We start from the raw sequence: 26236 nt of genomic DNA on the forward strand, positions 1-26236 counted from the left end.
AGGCTGAGGTCTGAGGATCATGATTCAAAGTCAGCCCCGGTAAGAAAGCCCATGAAACTGATCTCCAGTTACTAGTAAAAAGCTGGAAGTGGAGGTGTGGCTCAAATGGTAGAGTGCCAGCTTTGAGCAAAAAGAGCTAAGGGAAGAGTCTAGTCCCCTGAGTTCAAGCTCCAGTTCAGACAATCAAAAAAAGTAAAATCAGAAGCCAGGTGCCAGTGGCTCACGCCTGTAATCCTAGCTACTCAGGAGGCTGAGATCTGAGGATCGAGGTTCAAAACCAGCCCCAGCAGGAAAGTCCGTGAGACCCTTACCTCCAATAAACTACCAGAAGACCAGAAGTGGCGCTGTAGCTCAAGTTGTAGAGCTCTCACCTTGTGCTGAAGAGCTGAGGGACAGCGCCCAGGCCTAGAGTTCAAGTCCCACGACCGACAAAAAAAAAATCAGGAAAATAAAATTGAACAATATGTTGCCACATGTAAACATTATAGAAGTAATTTACAATCTTTTTATATAAAATCTGAAATCCAGTGTTTATCTTATAGCTATAGCACATCTCCAAACGAGCTACAACACAAGTGTGCAGTAATTACATGTAGCTTGCTAGTGGCTACTAAAGTAAACAGGCAAGGCTTGGGGTTAGGTCAATTCTTTAGCCTTTACAGTAATTCTATGACCCCTGACAAGTCTGTCCTTCAAAAATGTGAAAACTTCTGTAGTATCAAGTGCTAACTATTCATTGGTTAATATAAAACATGGACATAGTCTATTTTAACAAAAGGTACTTTGAAATCAAGTTATACTTTCAGAATTAATGTTGAGTATTTCTAGACTTAAAAATATTCAAAAATAACCAGGCATCAGTGGCACATGCCTGTAATCCTAGCTATTCAGTGAGATCTGAAGATCCAGGTTCAAAACCAGCTGGGGCAGGAAAGTCTGTGAGACTGATCTCCAAATTAAGCACCAGAAAACCAGAAGTGGCGCTGTGGCTCAAGTGGTAGAGTGCTAGCCCTGAGCAAATGAAGCTCAGGGACAGTGCCCAGGCCCTGAGTTCAAGCCCCAGGATTGGCCAAACGAAAGGAACACTGAAGAGCTGTAGGGAGGCCAGAGGAATGTGAACTCAGCCTTTATACCACTATACCATTTTATCAATTCTGCCTTTCTCCAGTATTTGTTATCCTTATCTGCTTAATACCCTAGAATGAATCCTCAACTATATCTTTTCCAACCATATCACAACTGATCACAAAGTTCTAAATGTTCCTCCAGAGGGATTTCTTTAATCTGGCCCTCCTTCTCACTCACTGACACTGTCTCAGCATCTTTCAGGTTACAAATTGTGTCCTAACTCACCTCCCTGCCTCTAGCCTTTATCTTGCACTGTGTCATTAGAGTTATGCTGGGGAAGAAAGTGTTAACTAAGACTTACCAGAAAAATTGGGACACATGGTGCCTACTGATAGACTCCATTAAAAACTCTCCAATTCCCCTTGCTTATAGGAAACACCACAACTCTGTTAAAACAAAAAACTCGTGTGTGTGCGTGTGTGTGTCTTCTACTTAACTGGACATTCACCCTGGGCTCCTTCAAATTCCTAGCTCTTTGTTAATCAGCCTTATCACATTTAGCCAGTGAGCCTCCCTGTATCAGTTTGTGTAAGAGAAAATATGAGAACTAAGTGCCATAATACATGGAAAACAGTGTCCAGAACATAATAATCAACACCTATTATCTGTTACTCCTGCGATGTGGGTTATATTCCCACAGGTTTATACACTGGGGGAAGAAGTTTGCTGGCGATGTAATGAAACATTTGTTGGGTGTATTCCAGATCCCTCGATGACTTGAGGGCCAGGAGCGTCTTCCCGCAGAGGATCCATTCTCAGTGTCTGGCACCAGCGGCTCAAAGAACGTTTCCTGAGAACAGATGGTCAGCGAACTGGAAAACGGCAGATGCCGAGTCTGGAAAAAGAACATGGGGAAGAGAGGGCCTGGAGAGTTGACTTCGAATTGTAAGAAGGCGGAGGGAACTGAGGCAGCTTCGACAAAGAGCCGCGAGGAAAGTCTTTCGGCTTGCGATGCCTATGGCTACCATTCTGCCAGGAACTGCTTGCTCAGTATGGCGCAGGTGAGGCCGGAAAGCAGGAAGAGGACGCAGCAAGGGAAGCGGGAGGCCTCTGCCCCGTGAGAGCCCCGCGGCTCCTCGGCGTTCTAACCCGGCCGTGGGCCCCGCTTCCCCTCCGTCCCCCGCCCGGGCCCGGGCCCCGAAGGCAGGAAGCCCCAGCAGCCAAAGAGGCGGAAGACAACCTCGCCGGGGCCGGAAACGTAGTGAAACGCTTCCGGGTCAGGGGTCAGGAGCCACCATGGAACCTAGCAGTGGCCGAAGGGCCGTCGGGACCCCGGGCGGGCGTCTGAAGTGAGGAAGGCGCTGTGCGTTCAGCGCCTCCGGGGACACGCGGGCCGGTGTCCCGGAGTGCCAAGGCCGCCGCCATGTCGGTGCTGGGCGAGTACGAGCGACACTGCGATTCCATCATCTCGGACTTCGGCAGCGAGTCCGGGGGTGGCGGGGACGCGGGCCCGGGGCCCAGCGCCAGCCCGGGGCCGCGAGCCGGCGGCGGCGCGGCGGAGCAGGAGGAGCTGCACTACGTCCCCATCCGCGTCCTGGGCCGCGGCGCCTTCGGGGAGGCCACGCTGTACCGCCGCACCGAGGTAGCGGCCCTCGGCTCCGGCCGCAGCCGGCCGCCCGCCCCGAGCCCCTCCCGGCCGGCCCCGCTCTGCGGCCCCCCCGGCTCAGCCCGCGTCTTGCGCCTCCTCTCTTAGCGTTTAGATGCCCGCGGAGCTTTTGCACTCGTTTTGCACTGGCTAGATCACCGATTTCACTAGCTAACTGTTCATTTTTGTCTAAAGGGGGTCGCTGAGCAAATCACTGAAGCGTCTCAGACTTAAAGTCTTCCCCATTTGTAAAATGAACTTAGTGATAACTATTTTTTAAATGGTCATTTGAAAAAAACTACTCTTTTGAGAAGCAAACGAAGGCGCTTTGCAAACTGTAAAAGTGTAATAAGAACGAAAGATATTGCTAAACTTTCCTTCCTCTCTGGTTCTCGATGGGTAGGTAGGTTTGGGGAAGAGGAGTATTGCATCAAAAAATAGCCACATCCGCAGCACCTCTGCTAGTTTTGTTACTATTTTTAAGTTCCGAAGTGATCGATCTCTCGTTCCTTGAAAATTACTGGGAAGATTGCCCTGTATTAATTTCTTCATCAGCATTTATCCTGTAATTTTTAAGTCTGGGAAATGCTGTATTTATTGAGCTATTAGTTCTTAACTGTTATAGGAGCAATGACTCCTTTGAGAACCCAGCCTAAGCAAAATGATCTTTCTCCCTCACCTTCACCCCACATACGTATTTATGCACGTGCTTGAGAGGCTTCCATGGATCACTGATTCCCAAATTAAGAACGTGTGCTGATTTAAAACCCTGCAGTGCCATAAGTTGGATTTGATCACTAAAGTCTGAAAACGATAGCTTTAGGGTAGACATTTATTGAAAACTTGATGAGGTGGCTGAAGGTGATTCATACATCCCTGATCCAGCTGTAGTACAAGTGTCTGTTCCAAGCTAACATGTGTTGTTTGGTTTGATTTTCTGTGCTGGGGAAGAACTTAAGGCCTTGTGAATGCTAGGGAAGTGCTCAACTATTGACTTACACCACCCCCCCCCACCCCCCCCCACCCCCCCCCCCCCCCCCCCCCCCGCAGCATATAAGACTGAAAGATGGATGTGCCCAGTTGCAAGGGAGTGTCTTTAAATGTTCTTTTTTATTCTGTTACGCATTGATAGATACAATATTTGATTTTCAGTCAGCTCTTTAAAATTTGTACTCCGTATAAGATGAACATTGATGTTCGTATTTTCCAGAGAAGCTCAGAGTATTTAAGCAACTTACCTGCTTAAAGTTTAGAAGTAAATCTTAGACTAGAAGTAGTTTCACATCTTTTTTTCACATCCTATTCCATTATAATCATGTTGAACTTGGTTATTAGTTTTGAGTTAAATTTGATTATACTTTCTCAAAATTGTAGCATTATATTGCCAAGTATGTAATTAGATCTATGAATTAACAAAAACTTTTTGGAGGGGGCTGTCTTGGTGTTTTAACTTGCTTGGCATGTGTTCTACTACTTAAACCATACCTTAGTCTTGCCAAGGTGTAATTATAAGCAACCCTTTTCCTCAAGGTTCAATTTCAGTGAGATGTTAGCCATATAACAAATAGCACTACAGATGTTAATGTGAACAAATGAGCAAGAACTGACAGATAACATTTCAGTGTTTGCTGAAAATTAAGGAAATTGTTTCATTAAATAAATGTATGATAAAAAAAAAGGTTCAAAGTTTCCAGCCAGGCACAGTGCCTCATGCCTGTAATCCTAGCTACTCAGGAGGCTGAGATCTGAGGATCGAGGTTCAAAGCCAGCCTGGGCAGAAAAGTCCCCATGAGACTTATCTCCAGTTACCCACTCAAAAACCAGAAATGTGCCTGTGGCACAAAGTGGTAGAGCACTAGCCTTGAGCAAAAGTGCTCAGGGACAGCACCCAGAGCTTGAGTTCAAATACCAAGCCCTTTAGCTAAAAACAAACAAAAAAAAAACTCAAATTATTTAATGGCCTGACAGAGGCATTCAAAAAGAGTATTATATAGGTGGGAATGCTGATGAGCTGGGAAGCAGTACCTGGGAAGAATTAGAGGATCAGAAAAGGGAATAGACCTGAGCTACAGGTAAGTTTTCATAGGGGAAAATGTGATATATGAAAGACTATAAGGATGCAAACTGGGATATGACTTATTCTTACCAAAAATGGTATATGAAAATAACTAGTGAGGTCTAAATTTATAAAATCAAACAGGTGGGGCTGGGAAGGTGGCTCAATGGTAGAGCGCTTGCCTTGCATGCCTGAGGCCCTGGGTTCAATTCCTCAGCACCACATAAGCAAAAAAAAAAAAAAAAATCAAACAGGTTTAGCACTTCCATTTTACAGTATTCTGTACTGAGCTCTCCTTCCCCAATATTCTAGCCCTACCTACTGCAATTTCCAACATGACTACCTGTTTTATAGCCTACTCTTTAGTAGGATTTTTGAGATCTCCCACCCTAAATTTTTTTCCTGGTAATGATGCAGGTTAACTAAATTAAATCTAAATTACCCCCCCCCCCCCAATGGTGCTTAACCTCAGGACTTGGATACTGTCCCTGAGCCCTTTTTGCTCAAGGCTAGCACTCTTACCACTTTGAGCCACAGCATCACTTAATATCACAAACTTTCCTGCCCAGGCTGACTTTGAACCCCCAATCCTCAGATCTCAGCCTCCTGAATAGCTAGAATTACAGGTGTGAGCCACTGGCATCGAATTTTAACTGTAATCTTAATGCTTTGTTTTCTCCTGCAATAAGTTAATAGTGCTCAATTATATGTAAAACTCCTAAAGACTGTATAAAGGAAAAGGTAAAAATCAATCTTTGCCTATCTAGGAAGTTTTCTTTCTAAGCTTACAAGTCCAGGTATGGATTCTCTTCCTGCCAAGCAAGAGGGAAGTACATTACACCATTACTGTGTTGCAGGATGACTCACTGGTTGTGTGGAAGGAAGTTGATTTGACCCGACTCTCTGAGAAGGAACGTCGTGATGCCTTGAATGAGATTGTTATTCTGGCACTGCTGCAGCATGACAACATTATTGCCTACTACAATCACTTCATGGACAATACCACCCTGCTGATTGAGCTTGAATATTGTAATGGTAAGGTAGAATTTAATGGGACTTCCTCCACAAGTTATTTTTCCTGCCCATGCTTAACTTGAGGGGAAGAGTACAATAAAGCAAATGCCATGACAAAACTTTAAATGAATTTCTCAAGTTAAAGACAGATGGTTGAGGCCTTGGAAAGTTATGAAGAGGTGCTGTACAAATAAGGGGATGGATTCTTATAATCCTAGTTCAATATTCAAATTAGTTTTTCATTTGGACTTGTATTTATTTTTAATGGCTTTTCATCTTGAAATGACATCAGTAGCAAATTATAGGTATGGTATGGTTTCGATACTACACAGTATGATATTTAATGAAGTGGTATTTACTTATTTTAACTTTAGCTAAATCTATCCTATTGAGAAATGGTCCTAGGTAATAACTTAATAAATATGATTGTAAAGCACAACCTTATTTTTCTAGTCTCTGTTTCTCTGAACTTTTTTTCCCCTCTAGTCCTGGGGCTTGAACTCAGGGTCTGGGCACTATCCCTGAGCTTCTTTTGCTCAAGGCTAGCACACTACCACTTGAGCCACAGCGCCACTTCCAGCCTTTTCTGTTTATGTGGTACTGAAGAATTGAATCCAGGGCTTCAGGCTTCATGCATGCTAGGAAGCACTTTACCAATAAGCCACATTCCCAGCCTGCTTAGTTTATTTATCTTAAAATGAGTTTATTGATTACAGTACTACTTTCTAATAAGGCTTAGTGTAAATGTGTAAAACTTTAGTATGTAGCAAGTGATTCATACCTATTGTACTATTACCCTTTTCTGAGCAGTATGTGCATCACTTACAGCTTTACTGTCTAGACTTTTGTGGTTCAGGATTGTTTCTGGTTCTAACTTATTACATAAGATTGTGTTACTTTTTTTGTGTGTGTGCCAGTCCTGGGGCTTGAACTCAGGGCCTGGGTTCTGTCCCTGAGATTGATTGATTGATTAATTGATTTTGGTTAAGGCTAATGCTGTACTACTTAAGCCATAACTCCAATTCCAGCTATTTTTGGTAATTAATTGGAAATAAGAGTCTCGAGCTTTCTTGGTGCTACTGGCTTTGAAGCATGATCTACAGATCTCAGCCTCCTGAGTAGCTAGGATTACAGGTATTACCTGATACAACTTTTTTTGTTTGTTTTTGGCAGTCCTGCAGCTTGAACTCAGGGCCTGAGCACTGTCCCTGAGCTTCTTTGGCTCACTCTACCACTTGAGCCACAACTCCACTTCTGGCTTTTTCTGCTTATGTGGTACTGAAGAATCAAACCCAGGTCTTCATGCATGCTAAGCAAGCACTCTTACCACTAAGCCACATTCCCAGCCCGACACAACTTTTTGAAATAACAGTAACTTTAAGTAGTTAACTTTCTTTATAGTTAGGAAGTTCTAGGACAAATGATAGTTGTTAGAACTCTGAGTTACTAAATTAGAGTATAAGAGAAGTTGTAGAGCTTTAGCCCAGAGTAAAGTATAAATTGTAGCCTTGGGTAGGAAATAAAATGAATCATGATAATTTGTAGTCTCTATTACTTGATAAAGGAAAGAGAAGTAAATTCTCATTTAACCCACAGGGGGAAAAAATAGTAAATGGAGTAATGATTAGAAAATCCAGGAGTAGCCCCTAAAACTTGAAGAAACCTTCTCAGTTGGAACTGGAAATAAATACCCAGTATATATGAAACATTGCATCACAGATGTAACCCCAACAACTTGGAGAATTACTATAGAACTATTGCAGATTTCTTGAAATGAAGTTCAACAAAAGAAATTAATTGCGCTCATGACTGTAATCCTAGCTACTCAGGAGGCTGAGATCTGAGGATTGAGGTTCAAAGCCAGCCTGGACAGGAAAGTCCATGAGACTCTTATCTCGAATTAACTATCAGAAAACCAGAAGTGGCATTGTGGCGTGGCTCAGAGTGATAGAGTTCAAGCCCCACGACCAACAGAGAGAGAGAGAGAGAGAGAGAAATTATCTGACTGTGAAGCTATTTCACTAATTGAAATACTACACAACTGGTCTTTACTCTTATCTTTTATTTTTACTTATTTAGTCGGTTGTGGGGCTTGAACTCTGGGTCTGGGCACTGTCCCTCAGCTCTTCAGTTCAAGGCGAGCACTCTAACACTTGAGCCACAGCACCACTTCCAGTTTTCTGGTAGTTAATTGGAGATTAGAGTCTCATGGACTTTCCTGCCCAGGCTGGCTTTGAACCTCAATCCTCAGATCTCAGCCTCCTGAGTAGCTAAGATTACAGGCATTAGTCACCAGCACCTACTTTCTTATCTTTTCTTAAATGTCATACATAGGCATGGGTGATGGTACTCCTGTAATCTCAGCTACTCAGGAGGCAGAGAAAGGAAGATCAAAAGTTGAGGCCAGCCAAAGAGAAATAAAAACCAAAGGGTTGGGTACGCAGCTCAGGTGATTGCCTAGCAAGTGTGAAGCTCTGGGTTCTGTCCCTAGTACTACTAAGTTAATTGTTAGTTAAAATGTCCTACTTCTCATTTTTTTAACTGATCCTTTTCTATTAGGGAAAGGTGTTTCTGAACCACATTTCTGACATAGAAATAAGAATAGTTTTATACTCAGGTAAAAAACCAAGAGGGAAGAAGTCATTTCCTTTGGAAAGGAAGCAGAATCCTTCATGTCAGCTGTTAAAACTTTGTAAAATAAAGGATCCAAGCTTTGATTTATGAGGCATTCAAACTTGGTTTTTTTTTGTTTGTTTAATTGTAGGAGGAAACCTGTATGACAAAATCCTCCGTCAGAAGGACAAATTATTTGATGAAGAGGTAATTTATGTGTCTATGAAAGGAAGCTAAAGTTATAATGTTTAATTTCTGAATTCTGGTTCTGTAATTACTCTTCCAACAATGAAGAGTGTCTTTTTCCTTTTGTTCAGACTCCCTCCAGGCTCTGATATTCATGAGAAAGAAAACCTAACAAGGAAGCTGTCTATAGCTCCTTCCTAAATGTTTTACCTCCACATCATGATTCACTGGGCTTTCTTTCCTGGTTTTATTACTGCATACTGGTATGCCCAGTTTTCTATGCCTTTGCATTTTTCCTGGGTTTCTTTCCTCGAGTCTGCTTATTACCATACTATATTTTGTAACTATATCCGAATTATATTATGACCTGTTTTTTCTTTTTTCCCCTACCAATTTTCTTTGCCTCCTCAATCTACAAGCAAGCAATGTCAAGTCATGTTGATTTATAACCTCTAGTTGCAGCTTCCTTTGCTTGGTATGTTTATTTTAATGGAGTCTTTGTTTCCAATCCAAATATATTTTATGTTTGCAGATGGTGGTGTGGTACCTTTTTCAGATTGTTTCAGCAGTGAGCTGTATTCACAAAGCAGGAATCCTTCATAGGTAATAAGTTTAAAAATTTATGGGGTGGATTCTTTCCTACTAATCTAATCCTTACTTAGAATTTCTCCTATTAAGCATTTTTTTTTTCTTGTCAGTTGTGGAGCTTGAACTCAGGGTCTGGGACACTGTCCCTGAGCTCTTTTGGTAGCAGTCTATCACTCTGAGCCACAATGCCACTTCCAGTTTTCTGGTAGTTACTTGGAAGTAAGAGTCTCACAGACTTTTCCTGCTGGGTGAGCTTTGAACGATGATCCTTAGATTTCAGCCTCCTGAGTAGCTAGGATTACAAGCATGCACCACCAGCACCATCCATTTTTTATGTTCTTGATTTAAGGAGTCAAGAGTTCCCCCCCCCCACACACTTTTATAAAGGATGGGAAAGAGTGAGTATTGAAGGATGTTAGCTTCACTTTCTGAAGTTCAGTCATCTTTGTGATCTACAAAGTCTCCTCAGTAACTAAGTGCCACTGATTATTTCTTTTAAATGTATCCTAGAGTTTACTTATTCAATTTATCAATAAAGCCTAGAAAGTGCTATAAAAAGTCATATCGGTTAGAATGTGTAGCAAGTATGAGCAATAATAATTGGCAGTTATTTTTAATTCTATGCTGAACCTAACTGTACAGCTTTACACTTTGATTTACTAATATAAATTCAATTTTATTTTCCCACTTAAAAGACAAGGGGCTGGAAAGTAGCTCAGTGATAAAGTACTTGCCAGCAAGTACAGTGTCCTGGGTTTAATCCCCAGTACCAATAAAGAAAAAGATAGGGGGGAAAAAAAGTTTAAATGTAGAAGGAAAGGGAATGCTGAGAGAATTTATGTTTTCATATACTCTTTAAAAAGATTTATAGCCCAGTATTGGTGGCTCACACCTGTAATCCTTGCTACTTAGGAGGCTGAGATCTGAGGATTGCAGTTCAAAGCCAGCCCAGGCAGAAAAGTCCATTGAGACTCTTATCTCCAATAAACTACCCAAAAAGCCAGAAGAGGAGCTGTGGCTCAAGCCCCAAGACTGGCAAACAAAAAGAAAAAAGAAGAAAATGTTTGACATAAGGAAATAATTCACAATTTTTTTTCAATTTTAAAATTAAGTTTTATACACACACACATATGTTTTTTTTTGGGGTGGGGGGAGTGGGCAGAGTTTGGTTGTGGTACTTAAACTCTGGGCCTGAGTATTGTCCCTCAGCTCTTTTGCTCTAGGCTAATGCTCTACCACTTTGAGCCACAGTGCCATTTCTAGTTTTCTACTTGTTAATTGGAGATAAGAGTGTCAGGAACTTTTCTGCCCGGGCTGTCTTTGAACCAAGATCCTGATATCTCATCTTCTTGAGTAGCAAGGATTACAGGCGTGAGCCACCGGTGCCTGGCAAGTTATATTAATTGAAATAAAAGCCTGCTTATGTTGTACAATTAACTGTATAGTTTTACTAATTTTTTTTTCCTTTGGTCAGTCCTAGGGCTTGAGCTCTGGTCCTAGGTGCAATCCCTGAGCTCTTCAGCTCAAGGTGAGTGCTCTACTTGAGCCACAGTGCCACTTTTGGTTTTCTGGTGCTTAATTGGGGATAAGAGTCTCACAGACTTTCCTGCCTGGGCTGGCTTTGAACCTCAATCCTCACATCTTAGCCTCCTGAGTAGCTACGATTACAGGCGTGAGTCACCGGTGCAGGCTACTAAATCTTTATTTGCCAAAAATTCAGAGGGGAAATGAAGTTTTCACTCACTTCTAACTGTAGATAAGAATCATTATAAGAACATTTCTGCATCATTAAACCCTTCTTAAGTGAGTCATAAGAACATTTCTACATCATTAAACCTTTAAGTGAGTCATTGACCATTGCCAGCAATTAATTATACCAGAGTTTCTTTTTATTGGTTTGTCCATTTAGTTAACACATTTATTGAAAGCTATTGAATGTCTACTATTGCACACTGTTACTTTCTTATTAAAAATAAAAAAATTCTGGCTTAGTCACATCTAGAGTGTGATCTAGATACAGATTATTTTATTTTACTTTATCTTATTTTATATATAGCAATTCACCTTTAAAAGATTAACCACTGACTTTCTTTAGGTAATCTAAAACAATCTAGTTATGTTGTTGTTGACATAGGAAGCCTCTTTTCCTGCTTTAGCAGATTATTTGAAACTATGACACCAGGCAGGTATTAAATCGCCTTGACATCAAATTTCAGGGAATCATAAGGCACATTCAGAGAATCACCAGGCACCATAGCTCACATCTATCATCTTAGTTATTTAGGAGGCTGAGATCTGAGCATTGCAGTTCAAAGGCAGAAAAGTCTGCGAGACACTTTTATCTCCAATAAACTACTTAGAAAAAGCCAGAAGTGGTGCTGTGGCTCAAGTGGTAGAGTGGTATCCTTAAGCACAAAGAGGCCCAGGCTCTTCAAGCCACCCAACCAACAGATAAAAAAATAAATAATTTTTTTTTTCAGGGAATAAGTATAGTTGCATAGGCAAAGTATCTTACAGATTATGATTGGCTGGGGCACTGTCTCATCTGTTTAATTGTTTACTAGCAGCTTCAGTGGCATGGGTGACAATCTTTTACTATCAAGTCCTAGAGAATAATATTCTCTGCCTTTACTCCCAAAATTCTCTCTTTAAAATGTTGTTAAAATGTGTGTGAAGCCGGGAGCTGGTGTCTCATACCTATAATCCTAGCTGCTCAGGAGGCTGAGAGCTAAGGCAGGAAGGTCTGTGAGACACTTATCTCCAATAAACTACCAGAAAACCAGAAGTGGCGCTGTGGCTCAAGTGGTAGAGTGCCTGCCTTGAGCTGAATTGCTGAGGGACAGCGCCCAAGCCCAGAGTTCAAGCCCCACGATCGACAAAAAAAAAAAAAAGGTGTGTGAAAGTGGGACATTTAGGACCCTGTAACAAAAACAGCAGAAGAAACACTCATTTTTATTCTGTACTAATCCTGACTGGGTGGGGGATGAGAATTGTTATAGGGACTTAATATGCAGTATCTTTTTTTTCAGAGATATAAAGACCTTAAATATTTTTCTGACTAAGGCAAACCTGATAAAACTTGGAGATTATGGCCTAGCAAAGAAACTTAATTCTGAGTATTCCATGGCTGAGACGGTAAGTATAGATTTCTTTTTCTCACTTAACACTAAGATATAACTATGCACTATCAATCTTGCTCAGTTTTCCAGTATTCTTGCACGTTATCCACACTACTAATGCAAGCTTTCAGATGTCTTGTCCTGGGCCTACTTGTGGTCATTTTTTTTTTTTTTTTTTGTCCGGTCGTGGGGCCTGAACTCTGGGCCTGGGCGCTGTCCCTCAGCTCTTCAGCTCAAGGCTAGCGCTCTACCACTTGAGCCACAGCGCCACTTCCGGCTTTTTTCTTTTTGCTTATGTGGTGCTGAGGAATCAAACCCAGGGCCTTAGGCATGCAAGGCAAGCGCTCTACCACTGAGCCACCTTCCCAGCCCCACTTGTAGTCATTTTTATGAGATGTTCTTTTAGACTCATTTTCCATATCACAGCTTTGACCTCATAGCTTTTTCCAGCACTCATTAGACAATTTTCTAGAAGAAACAAAATGCTGTACTTTTTTTTTCCTAGTTTAACATCTTCAGTATGTTTCATTTTATTTCCTATTTAATGTTTGAAGCTATGGTGAGATGTTTCTTTGTGTTTCTTTTGAGTGTTGCTTCTGGCTCGGAAAGAAGCACTCCATTGCAAGTTGAGGCTAATGCCAGAAAACAATCTGTTCTGTCATACACAGGTTATATTGGAGAGCTAGCTCTCTTCTTACCTGATTTGGAGAAAGATCATTGGTTAAAAAGCAGACTTAAATGATCTTAAGATAGTGATATTATCTTTTGACAATTATAAAACCCGATTGTTACTCTTCTGGTTTTACAGTACTCTGTCCTTAAAAGAACTTGAATATGTAAGTTAATAAAGTTAACTTCATCTTTGATAATGTCAAGATAGTCTGCAAGCAATTTAGAAATTCAATGTTTAGAGTCTTTGTTTCAGGACCTCAGTTATATGTTGTTGGCCAAATTAAGCTTCTAGGGAAGCAATTGTGTCCTTACATGGAATTTTTTTTCTTACTAAGAACAATCTGATAAAACCCAAGAGTTGACTTCTTTTCAGCTAGTTAGATGCAATGAAAGAATTACATGAAAAAATACAAATGATATGTAAGCTATTTGGAAATTTGTTTGCTGATTAAAGATGTCTGTCAGTTTTGTTAGAATTGCCGGGGCATACATTGTCTCTTAACTTTTGGAGTATTTATATAGATTTTTATTTCCAGACCTTTTTTTTCTTGGTCCGGTTGTGGGGCCTGAACTCTGGCCTGTGCGCTGTCCCTCAGCTCTTCAGCTCAAGGCTAGCACTCTACCACTTGAGCCACAGTGCCACTTCCGGCTTTTTTCTTTTTGCTTATGTGGTGCTGAGGAATCAAACCCAGAGCCTCAGGCATGCAAGGCAAGCGCTCTACCACTGAGCCACCTTCCCAGTCCCATTTCCAGACCCTTTTATTGTTTATCGTTTGTGTTTTTTGAGACAGGTGTGGTATGTAACACAAGCTAGCCTTGAACTCAAGGTTCTCTTGCTTCATCCTCCCAAGTCTGACTAGGATTACATTATAAGCATGTACCACCATATCTAGCTTCCAAGTCTATTTTTAAAGTAAAATCCAAAGAAGTTCACTATGTTAGTACCACAAATGTCAAGTGAGCCATTGAGAAAGTTCCATTTACATCCCAGTTAGGACTTTTAACCCCTTTATTCAATTGCTATTTCCCTACTGCCATTGTTTGACTATTCCCCCTTGGTGAGCTTTCAGCATGACTCTGTTTATGAAATCTTTAGTAGACTTTATTGCTTAAAGCCTATGTTAATGAGTGTTTTATGGTTATTATTCCTAATTCTTAGAAATTTTAATTTAGTTGTTGAACTATTAATTTAGTTACCTCAGAAAAGAAGTTATCTTTGTTTCTTTATTGTTTAGCTTGTAGGAACACCATATTACATGTCTCCAGAGCTCTGCCAAGGAGTAAAATACAACTTCAAATCTGATATCTGGGCAGTAGGCTGTGTCATTTTTGAACTACTTACACTAAAGAGAACTTTTGATGCTACAGTAAGTTGGTGAATTATCCCCATATTGTGAATGGTACATATTGGTTAAGTAATCATGTATCTTTGAACTTCTTGCTTTTTTATTTTTTGCTGGTGTGAGGGCTTTGGGCTCATTCAGCTTGCTAGCTCACAGTTGGCTCTATCATTTGTGCCACACTTTTAGCTCATGCACGAGCTTCTGAATTCTTACACATATATCACCTGTAGTCAAAAATAACCTATAGTCAGGCACTGAATTCGTAGTATATTAAATGTAATAGACTATATTTATCTCCAATTTGAATTTCTCATTGAATGATCATCTAACAGTTTGGGCACTTACACTTAAACTTGACTATAATTTTAAAACTGGCTTTAGGGTCATCCATATTATATTGTAGTTTAAAAAAAAGTGATTTCTTGAGCTTCATCTCATAATTTTTTTAAAAAGCTAAGGTGAATTATCTAAAACCTCAGTGTTTTAATCATTTTTTATGAAGAAATCACTCTCATTAAAAACTCATAAGTTTATGGACAACATGTCCCTTTAGGTGTTTCTTTCTTTCTACTTTTTTTAACTAAAAAACATGAGGCACATCTTGTTACAATGCAGGTTGTCAGAGTGGGAAAGAGAGGATATTCTGCATTTCTAGCAAACTCCCAGACAGAAGTTTATTTTGGTGTACTTACCCATCTAGTTCTCCTAAATAATACAGTGAAAGAAAAATAACTTTTGGAGTCAGGTAGACTTTGATTAGAATGATGACTTCACTTTTTTTCTATGTAATTTTGGGCACATAACTTTATATCTCTAAGTTGTGTTTTTCTTTTGTACAAATTGAGAATGATAGTAACTTTATTGTGATATAAGAGGTTTTATTGGATTTAAGAGGTTCATATATGTAATATGCCTATCTAGTTTATAGTGATCTTTCATTAAAATGGTGATGGTGGTGGTAATGTATAATTATCACCTTATGTTATGCTTTGTCTTTTATTTATTGTTTCACCTGTTAGTCATTATTGGGATGTATACATTAGTAGGCAAATTAATTGACAAGGGAGTTAAGGCTAAGAAACATAGCTAATCATGCTGTTCTGTTTGCTGAGATTCAGTCCATGGGTCAAATTATAATCAGAGCAATATGCTATGGGCCACACAATAATAGCATTAAATTCCATGTTGACTAGTTAGCTTTATTCCATCTGATAGAAGCAGTACATTCCTAGCCTCTTACTGATAAATATTAATGATTATAAAATTTAACCAGAACTTATGAGTTCTTTAAATAATGGCTACAGAGATCTCTTAAGTCCCTGCTGGTAGGATAGTGTAACCAGAAACAATGCAGTTATCATTTTCTCATAGAATCCACTCAACCTGTGTGTGAAGATTGTGCAAGGAATTCGGGCCATGGAAGTTGATTCCAGTCAATACTCTTTGGAATTGATTCAAATAGTTCATGCATGCCTTGACCAGGTAGATATAACTTACATATTGATTTTAGTGTCATGTTTTTTCCTTCTAGCCTCAATGTTTAGGATATGGCATAGTTACAAATCACACAAAACCACATCTACTTCCCCAAGGTAGAATATGTGTATGTGGCTATACTCAGAATATACATTGGCAATTCATGATAGTTATGTGCCTCAACAAACACAACCTTCCCTTATTCTGCTCTGTAGTTATTTGTGAGACAGTGTTTTTGTTTGGGGATTTTTTTTTTTGTCAGTCATGGAGCTTGAACTCTGGGCCTGGGCACTGTCCCTCAGCTCTTCAGCTTAAGGTGAGTACTCTATCACTTGAGCCACAGCGCCACTTCTTGTTTTCTGGCGATTAATTGGAGATAGGAGTCTTATGGACTTTCCTGCCCCGGCTGGCTTTGAACCACGATCCTGAGATCTCACCCTCCTGAGTAGCTAGGATTACAGGTGTGAGCCACCAGCACCCAGCTTGTGAGACAGTTTTGATGTCTAAATTCTGCTCTTTTTGTTTTGTTTTTTTTTTTGATCGGTCCTGGGGCTTGAACTCAGGGCTTGGGTGCCATCCCTCAGCTCTTCAGCTCAAGGCGAGTGCTCTACAACTTGAGCTACAGCTCCACTTCCGGTTTTCTGGTGGTTTATTGGAGATAAGAGTCTCACGGACTTTCCTGCCCGGTCTGGCTTTGAACTGCAATTCTTAGCTCTCAGCCTCCTGAGTAGCTAGGATTATAGGCATGAGCCACTGGCATCCGGCTGCTCCATTTTTTTATAAGCAAGATTCATTTCTAAAGCTGGTGGTTCATAGTAGTTCATACCTGTAATTCTAGCTACTCAGGTGACTGAGACTTGTGATCTTGGTTTGAAGCCAGCTCAGGTAGAACATCCATGAGGCTCTTATTTCCAGTTAACTAGCAAAAAGCTGGAACTGGAACTGTGGCTCAAGTGCTGAGTTCTAACCTTTAATGGAAAAAGCCAAGTGAGAGTATGAAGCCCCTGAATTCAAGCCCTAGGACCAGCATGGGGGAAGAAAAAAAGATTGATTTAAGTTGATTTTTTTAAAAATTATACCTAGTGGTAATTTAGAGTTCCTTATATACACAATGTATATATATAGTTCTATTATAATTCCCTTACTGTGTATGTAATACTAATTTTATTCAAAGTATTGTCAGAGAACTACTGATACCATAATCCCTAGTGAGTAGAGAAACTACAAGTAAAAATGAAAATTGCTGGGCCCTTCCACAGGCCAACAGAATGTCTAGATAAAACCAGAAGTCTTTATTTGTAACAGGTATACCAGGTGATACTTTGGTGCTGTATGTATTGAGATGTGTGAGCTTATTATTATTGAATAATAAGGTAAGGTAATTGTAGACATTCTCATTCGTGTGCAGTGTTGATGATGATGGGGCATTAAATGTGGACTATGACATAAGAAATTGCTATTTTGGGGGCTGGGAAGGTGGCTCAGTGGTAGAGTGCTTGCCTTGCATGCCAGAGGCCCTGGGTTCGATTCCTCAGCACCACATAAACAAAAAGAAAAAAGCTGGAAGTGGCACTGTGGCTCAAGTGGTAGAGCGCTAGCCTTGAGCTGAAGAGCTGAGGGACAGTGCCTAGGCCCAGAGTTCAGGCCCCACGACCGGACCCAAAAAATAAAAATAAAAATAAATATTTCCCCCATTTAAAAAAAAAAAAAGAAATTGCTATTTTTGAAATTAAAGAATAATATGCAGAAACTTTTAAATATAGACTTCTAAGAAGACAAATAATTCCTCATTAGGTCCCATATTACTCATCCCCTTTAAGTGAAAACTAATATTGTTTTGCTTTCTTAGGATCCTGAGCAGAGACCCACTGCTGATGAACTTCTGGATCGTCCCCTTTTGAGGAAACGCAGGAGGTAATGTACAAAAATCATCTCATTGTCTTTCCAGAGATGATTGAGAATAGTACAGGAGTGTCTCCTAATTTGGCTTCTCTAGTGCTCTTTTCTACCAACCCCTGCTTTCATTCCTTGAGGATACCTCTTATTTTATTCTAATTTTGTATTGAGACCCAAAAGCCCTTAATGGGTTTTTTGTTTGTTTAGTGCCCGTCCTGGGGCTTGAACTCAGGGCCTGGGTGCTCTCCTTTAGCTCTTTTGCTCAAGGCTGGCGCTCTACCACTTGAGCAACAGGTCTACTTCCAGCTTTTTGCTGATTTGTGGAGATAAGAGTCTTAGATTTGTCTGCCCAAGCTGGCTTCAAATGACAGTCCTCAGCTGGGTGCCAGTGGCTGATGCCTGTAATCCTAGCTACTCAGGAGGCTGAGATCTGAGGATCATAATTCAAAGCTAGCCTGAGCAGGAAAGTCTGTGAGACTCTTATCTCCAATAAACCACCAGAAAATCAGAAGTGGCTCAAATGGTAGAACGCTTGCCTTGAGCTGAAGAGCTGAAGGACAGCGCCTAGGCCCAAAGTCCAAGCCCCATGACTGACAAAAAAGCTGTGCACCAGTGGCTCATGCCTGTAATCCTAGCTACTCAGGAGGCTGAGATCTGAGGATCACGGTTCAAAACCAGCCCAGCAGGAAAGTCTGTGAGACTCTTATCTCCAGTAAACCACTTAGAACACCGGAAGTGGTGCTGTGGCTCAAGTGGTAGAGCGTTTGCCCAGGCCAAGAGTTCAAGCCCTACGACCAACAACAAAAAAAAGACAGATCTCAGTGGCTCAAGTAGCTAGGATTACAGGTGTGTACCACCATCACCTGGCCCTATATGCATTTTTTATTGAAGAGTGAAGACATTGATATTCTTAGGCTTGTATCTTTGAAAACAAAGATTTGAAACAAATACTTTAGTAGTATTAGAATTTAAACCCAGTATCTCTTCCTTGTAGCTTTCTTTTCAATGGGTCTCGTGCTTTTTGCCTGGGCTGGCCTTTTACCATAATCGTTTTGCTTCTCCTTGCCTACCAGATAGATAAAAGGGAGTCCAGGTGTGTACCACCACACCAACTTTGGTTTTGTTTTGATTTTTTAAAATTGTTATTTTTATTTTTGTTGATACTGGGTTTTGAACTCAGAACTTTGCACTTGGCTAGGCAAATGGATTACTACTTGAGCCACAATGCCACTTCTGGCCTTTTGTGAATAGTTTATTGGAGATAGGCATCTCATGAACTTTACTGCGTGTGCTAGCTTCAAACCACAATCCTCAGATCTCAGCCTCCTGAGTAGCTAGAATTATAGGAATGAGCCACCAATGTCCTGCTTCTGTGAGACCTATCTCCAGTTAACTACCAGAAAACCAGAAGTGGAACTGTCGCTCAAAGTGATAGACCACTAGCCTTGAGCAAAAAAGAGCTCATGAACAACACCCAGGTCCCGAGTTCAAGCCTCATGACCAACTCACGTCTGTAAGCTACTCAGGAGGCTGAGGTCTAAGGATCGGGGTTCAGCCCAGCCTGGGCAGGAAAGTCTGTGAGACTCTTATCTCCAATAAACCACTCAGAAAACTGAAAGTGGTAGAGTGCCAGCTTTGAGCTGAAGAGCTCAGGGACAGGACCCAGGCCCAGAGTTCAAGCCCCATGACTGACCCCCAAAAAAAACTATAACATAAAAGCATGGGCACAAGAAATTGTGGGAAGTACTCAAGAAACACATAGTCCGGGGCTGGGAAGGTGGCTCAGTGGTAGAGCACTTGCCTTGCATGCATGAGGCCCTGGGTTCGATTCCTCAGCACCACATAAGCAAAAAGAAAAAAGCCGGAAGTGGCGCTGTGGCTCAAGTGGTAGAGTGCTAGCCTTGAGCTGAAGAGCTGAGGGACAGCACCCAGGCCCAGAGATCAGGCCCCATGACTGGACCCAAAAAAAAAAAAAGAAAGAAACACATAGTCCTATTTGGCTAGATTAGTGGTTCTAGTCCTTCTTCAGGAGCTTTCAAAATTTCCAGTGCTTGGGTCTGTAGCCATAGGTCAGCAGTAGAATGCCAGCTCAGCATCTAAGGGGCTTGAGTTCAAACTCCAGTACTCTTCGGCTCAAGGCAAGCACTCTACCACTTGAGCCACAGCACCACTTCCAGTTTTCTGGTTGGTAATTGGAGATGAGTCTCACGGACTTTCCTGCCCGGGCTGGCTTTGAACCATGAACCTCAGATCTCAGCCTCCTGAGTAGCTAGGATTATGTTGAGCCACTGGCACCCAGCAAAAATAATTCTTAGTGGTAGGAAATTATTTGCATAAACTATTCCGAAATTTAAAAAGAAGAATTACTGATGTCTGCCTACTACCACAGTAGTTCATCAGTAGTAGAACAATAATAAATTTATGTTGAATAATAACCCTGGCTAGAACATGGATTCTTAGTGAAAGGAAGGAAGGTAGAGAATTTTGAATGCCAAGTTTGGCTCAAGAGAGTACAGAAATATTAAGTGATTGTGAAGAGCAGTTCATATGATGAGAGATGTACCTAAGGAAGAGTCATTTAGCAGCACTAGGATTAGGTTAAAATAGGACTAATGAAAGCAGATTAGGACTCTACTAGGTTTGGCTGGCTAGGAAGCCCTACTATAGTTCAAACGTTCACAACTAAGATGATAGGACTTTGGCAGGAAGAGTTGAGTTTTAAAAAGTATTGTGGTCAGACATGATGCCATATACCTGAAATCTCAGCACTTGGGAGGCTGAGGCACAAATATTTCAAGTTTGAAGCCACCCTAGGACATATAGCTAGTTGAAAGTCAGTATGGAAATCATTGTGAAATGCAGTCTCAAAAAGCAATGGCAAAGAGAAAAAGTACTGATAGGTAAACATATAGAAATGAAATGTTGAAGAAAGGAGAGAAGGGTTAGAGGTGACTGAATTTGGTTGGGAGAGAATGGGTGAGAGTGTTGCCAATTACAAAAATAAGGGTGTCAGCAGGACACATTGGTAGTTTCCGCCTATAATCCTAGCTACTCTAGAGGCTGAGATTTGAAGATTGCAGTTCAAAGCCAGCCTGGGCAGGCAAGTCTGTGAGACTCTTAACTCCAGTTAACTACCAAAAGGCCAGAAGTAGAGCTGTAACTCAAGTGATAGAGCACAGATCTGTGTGTGTGTGGGGGGGGGGGGGGGGGGGGGTGGGGGGGGTTATAGGGCTTGAACTCAGATCTGTGTGTGTGTGTGTGTGTGTGTGTGTATGTGTCGGTTATAGGGCTTGAACTCAGGGCCTGGAAGCTGTCCCTGAGCTCTTTGTTCAAGGCTAGCACTCTACCACTTTGAGTCATAGCTGCAGTTCCAGTTTTTGAGTAGTTACTTGGACATAAGAGTCTCAAAAGGCTGAGATCTGAGGATCTCGGTTCAAAGCCAGCCCAAGCAGGAAAATCCGTGAGACTCTTATCTCCAGTAAACCACTAGAAAACCAGAAGTGGTGCTGTGGCTCAAGCCTTGAGCTGAAGAGCGCAGGGACAGCGCCCAAACCCAGAGTTCAAGCCCCATGACCGACGAAAAAAAAGAGTCTCATGGGGACTTTTCTGCCGCCCAGGCTGGTTTCAAACTGTGATCCCCAGATCTTAGCCTCCTGAGTAGCTGATGTGAGCCACCCAGCACCTTGCTTTAAGAAAAAAAAAAAAAAGCTGAAGGACAGCGTGCCCAGACCCTGAGTTCAACCCCCAGGACTGGCCAAAAAAAAAGGGAGGAGGAATCAGAAAGTCAAGCTGGTTTGGAAGAAAGATAACAAGGGTAGGACTGGAGATTTTGCATTTGGGGCAGGTGGCCAAGTAGATGGAGATGTCCATTACTTGCATCAGAGGATCTATCATGTGTTCCCTGCTTCAGTCTAGTCTGTTTCTTGGAGATAAAAAGTAAATGGCCCCAAACCACTGGTCACTTTGTATCTAATGCCAGGTGTGAGTAACTGTTATATAGAGATATTTTCCTAAAAGTATTACCATATTGTAGGATGCTTATGATTAATAAGAGGATTCAGGTTGACATGTATTGAGACATATTGCAGTTTAGAATCTGTTGTTTTACTCATCCTTTTTTCATTTGGTAGAGAGATGGAGGAAAAAGTCACTCTGCTTAATGGACCTACAAAGAGACCAAGGTAATGTTCAAATGAGTCTGTATATCCTCGCTTCTCACCATGAAGATTAGTTGATCCCAGTAGCCTTTGAAATCCTGTCAGGAGTCAACATCTGCTTACATGTCAGACTCACTTCTGAGGAGAAAACTATAAGTCACCCTCATACTAAAGTAGATATCAGGACTGGGAAGGTGACTCAGTGGTAGAGTGCTGGCCTAGCATGCATGAAGCCCTGGGTTCAAGTCCTCAGTACCATATAAACAGAAAAGGCTGGAAGTGGTGCTGTGGCTCAAGTGGTAGAGTGCTAGCCTTGGGCAAAAGAAACTCAGGGACAGTGCTCAGGCCCTGAGTTCAAGCCCCAGGACTGGAAAAAATTTAAAAAAAAAAAAAAAAAAAGTGGGTATCATTGCATGGTGAGTGTTGGAAAGTATAAATGTTGCAAATCAGACTGGAATCTGTGATTCTACTCTGCCCTCAGGCAGGCTTTGCAAAGCAAGAGTTGAGAGAACATACTTTCTCAAACCAAGGTTGTCAATCCTAACCACAGCCTTCTTAGGTACTAATTGCACATTCAATGTGCCTTTGTTCTGGGGGTTGTTGGCAGGTCAAGTACCGTGACTGAAGCACCCATTGCTGTGGTAACATCACGAACCAGTGAAGTATATGTTTGGGGTGGTGGAAAATCCACACCCCAGAAATTGGATGTCATCAAAAGTGGCTGTAGTGCTCGGCAGGTGTGCGCCGGGAATACACATTTTGCTGTGGTCACAGTGGAGAAGGAACTATACACCTGGGTGGTAAGTGGAGGAATGCTGTCAGCCTGGTTGCTTAAGGGACCCATGCTTAAGGGACCCAAGCTGTCCTAATCATTTGTTAGTTAGCTGTGTTTCAGGACTACAAGAGGGAGTTGGTATATCAGCCCTTGTGAGAGCAAGGATTTGGTCTGCCCATAACTGGGAGGAAGGGGAGGGGAGTGTGGGAGTAGGGGAAGATGGGAGGGAATCTTAGGTTTGGAATCAGGTTGCCATTTACATTTGGATGATTTCAGACAAATTTGTTACTCTGTTAATGTTACTATGAGGGTCAGAACAGGAGTGTCTGTGAAATAGCTTTGTAAACAAAGCATATACCATGTCAGGAAGCCTCTGAGACCCTCACCTGTGATTGAAAATGACTGGTTATATCCTCCATACCCATACAGATTTTCCTTTGTTGCTGTCTAGTTTCTGCCCTGACTCTCACCTTCTTAACAAACTGTGCTTGCTGCCTATTTTCTTATCTCCCTCTCCTCACTCATCTACAATTGCAGCTTCATTCCCTGACATTCATTTGAAATGTGTCTTGAGCAAATGATAAATTGATAAAGCAAAATAGATGCTTTTTAACCCTTGCCTAGCTAGACCTCTCAGCAACGTTTGATATAGTTAACTACTCCTTCCTTCTTGAAGCTGTGTTCCATAATAGCATGTTTGCTTGGTTTCTCTCTGAGGGAGCTCCCCAACCCTCCCAGTAGTTTCAGATACCTTCTCAGTTAGTATAGGAACTAAATCTTAACTCGCTTCTGAAGCCCTAATACATGAGAGTGGACACACAAACTATTATTGAAATAAAGAATGAACGATTTGGCTTAGGAATGACAGTTTCCTGCTATTTCCTAACACCTACCTCCTTACAGTATTAGCCCCTGGGCAGTTACCAAAATAGAATGAAACCAGTACTTTAAAAACCATTTATAGGCTGGCACCGGTGGCTCACAACTGTAATCCTAGGGACTCAAAGCCAGCCCAGACAGGAAGAAGTCCATGAGACTTTTATAACCAATTAGCAAAACTCCAATAGAGCTGTGGCTCAAGTGGTAAAGTACTAGCCTTGAGCAAAAAAAGCTCAGGAAGCCTTAGGACCAGCATCAAAAAAACCACAAGCCATAAGCCAGGCACTGGTGGCTTACAGCTGTAATCCTAGCTACTCAGGAGGCTGAAATCTGAGGATCACGGTTCAAAGCCAGCCTGGGCAGGAAAGTTCTTGAGACTCTTATCTCCAATTAACAACCAGAAAACCAGAAGTGGCACTGTAGCTCAAGTGGTAGAGTGCTTGCCTTGAGCTGAAGAGCTGAGGGACAGTGCCCAGGCCCAGAGTTCAAGCCCCATGACAAACAAACAAACAAAAACCCACAAAACTATAAAGCAGATTGCTGGTAGCTCACACCTGTAATCCTAGTTACTCAGAAGGCTGAGTTCTGAGGGTTGTGATTCAAAGCCAGCCCAAGCAGGAAGTCTATGACACTCTTTTATCTCCAGTTAAGTACCAGAAAAATCATAAGTAGAGCTGTGGCTCAAAGTGGTAGAGTGCTTGTCTTGAGCAAAATAACTCAGGGACAATGCCCAGGCCCTAAGTTTAAGCTCTACAACCAACCAAAAAAAAAAAAAAATTATAGAAAGACTTATAGTTGAGTCATTGAATGGGAAGAATTATCTGTACATGTAAAACTTGGAAAGTCATGTATCAGTGCTGTGTAGCAGCTTCTTTGATATAGCAAGATTTCTTTCTTGCTTTTCTGGGAAAATGACTAAAATTTGTAAAACTCCTAAAAGCTAGACTCTTGTAGAAAGCAATGAAATTATACTTTATGGAGAATTTTTCAACATCACCCATGATTAAATATGTAGTTTCAGCTTAGATTTGAAGAACAAAGACAAAATTAATATGTCCTATTCATATCCTAATGGATGTGGACATGTATACTTTTAAAAATCTTTACCCATCGGTAGAGGTTTTGTGCTGCATATTAAAAGGTCTGATCCCCTTATCCATTATTTTCTTTAAACTATTCTTTTTCTACCATTTTTCTTCATAAGAAGTTAGTAATTAGCTTTTAGTGTGAAAAGTTACAACTTCACAACCTCTTCATTTCACAGAACATGCAAGGGGGTACTAAACTCCACGGTCAGCTGGGCCATGGAGACAAAGCTTCCTATCGACAACCAAAGCACGTGGAAAAATTGCAAGGCAAAGCTATCCGTCAGGTCTCATGTGGTGATGATTTCACTGTCTGTGTGACAGGTAAGCCATTAGCAGAAAGCATTTGAGAGCCATTTAGTGTAGGTTATGGTGCTGAATGTTCTTCTCTTTTATTTATTTTGATTATTTATTTTGGTTGGTTGTGGGGCTTGAACTCAGGGCTTGAGCACTGTCCCAAGCTTTTGTGCTCAAGGCTAGAGCTCTACTACTTTGAGCCACAGCACTACTTCCAATTTTCTGGTGGTTAATTGGAGATAAGAGTTTCACAGACTTTCCTACCTGGGCTGGCTTCAAACCAAGATCCTCAGATCCTCAGCCTTCTGAGTAACTAGAATTACAGGCACGAGCCACCACTGCCTGGCAGTTTTAGATGGGATTTTATAACAACACAACAAAAATCTAAAAAAACCAAAAGACATTATAAACAACTCATTCATGACAATTCAAGTTTATTTTGCCATGAATTAGGAAGTGATGAACAAGGGGAAGTCACATCAATAACAGGTTGTGGATTAGGGAGACATTTGTTGTATTTGGGAAAAGGAAAAAGACATTTGGAAAATAGGAACATAATCTCCCTACCTGTTCAGACTATGTATAGCACAAAATTAGGACCAAGAACTAAATCTAGTTTTGGTCTTAGCATTTTATGAAACCTTAGTACTTTTCTTTTTACCTACAAAATATAGAAGACTAGTAAAAATGTTAAGTCCTTTTTAACTTGGTAATACTACCTTTTTTAGAACTTCATAAAACCTAGTGCTGATGGTTCACACCTGTAGTCTTAGCTACTCAGGAGGCTGAGATCCAGAGGATTGCAATTCAAAGCCAACCTGGACAGAAAAGTCCATATCCAAAATTACCAACAAAAAGCCAGGCTGGCTGCATGGCTTACATGATAGAGACTAACTGAGTAAACAGGAGGCCTAAGTTCATATTCTAGTGCTGGGGAACTAAAAACAACAACAAAATAACTTATTCATTACAGTAATACTACGTGTGACTCCTTAACTGGAAATAGCTCCAGACTTACATGGTTTATTATTCATACTTCGGATGTAATCATCTCACATGGGATCATTGGCTGGGGTAGTCTTCATTCTATCCCTATTCAGTTTTCTGGTTGGACAAAATAAGTCATTCCTGTGATGAACTGTTTTACTTCCTTGTGCAGATGAAGGTCAGCTCTATGCCTTTGGATCTGATTATTACGGCTGTATGGGGATGGACAAAGTTGCTGGCCCTGAAGTTCTGGAACCTATGCAGCTGAACTTCTTCCTCGACAATCCGGTGGAACAAGTCTCCTGTGGGGATAATCATGTGGTGGTTCTGACACGGAACAAAGAAGTCTATTCTTGGGGCTGTGGTGAATATGGTAGGTA

General features: G+C 41.3%; 1 protein-coding gene across 3 annotated transcripts in view; it reads left to right on the forward strand.

Annotated features, from left to right (window-relative positions):
- Nucleotides 1-2352: 2352 nt before the first annotated feature.
- The window catches only part of Nek9 (NIMA related kinase 9), a 43805-nt gene continuing 19921 nt past the window's right edge, over nt 2353-26236 (forward strand). For all 3 annotated transcript variants that reach the window (XM_042692528.1, XM_042692529.1, XM_042692530.1), the window contains exons 1-12: nt 2353-2710; nt 5627-5804; nt 8548-8603; nt 9115-9185; nt 12200-12305; nt 14197-14328; nt 15676-15786; nt 17630-17694; nt 21807-21857; nt 22441-22633; nt 24752-24896; nt 26029-26229. In XM_042692528.1, the coding sequence (XP_042548462.1) occupies nt 2492-2710; nt 5627-5804; nt 8548-8603; nt 9115-9185; nt 12200-12305; nt 14197-14328; nt 15676-15786; nt 17630-17694; nt 21807-21857; nt 22441-22633; nt 24752-24896; nt 26029-26229 (1528 nt within the window). In that variant the 5' untranslated portion in view covers nt 2353-2491. The remainder of the gene's footprint in view (nt 2711-5626; nt 5805-8547; nt 8604-9114; nt 9186-12199; nt 12306-14196; nt 14329-15675; nt 15787-17629; nt 17695-21806; nt 21858-22440; nt 22634-24751; nt 24897-26028; nt 26230-26236) is intronic.

Source organism: Dipodomys spectabilis, unplaced genomic scaffold (assembly GCF_019054845.1).
Source record: "Dipodomys spectabilis isolate Male_0828 unplaced genomic scaffold, ASM1905484v1 ptg000157l, whole genome shotgun sequence".
NCBI classification, from domain to species: Eukaryota; Metazoa; Chordata; class Mammalia; order Rodentia; family Heteromyidae; genus Dipodomys; species Dipodomys spectabilis.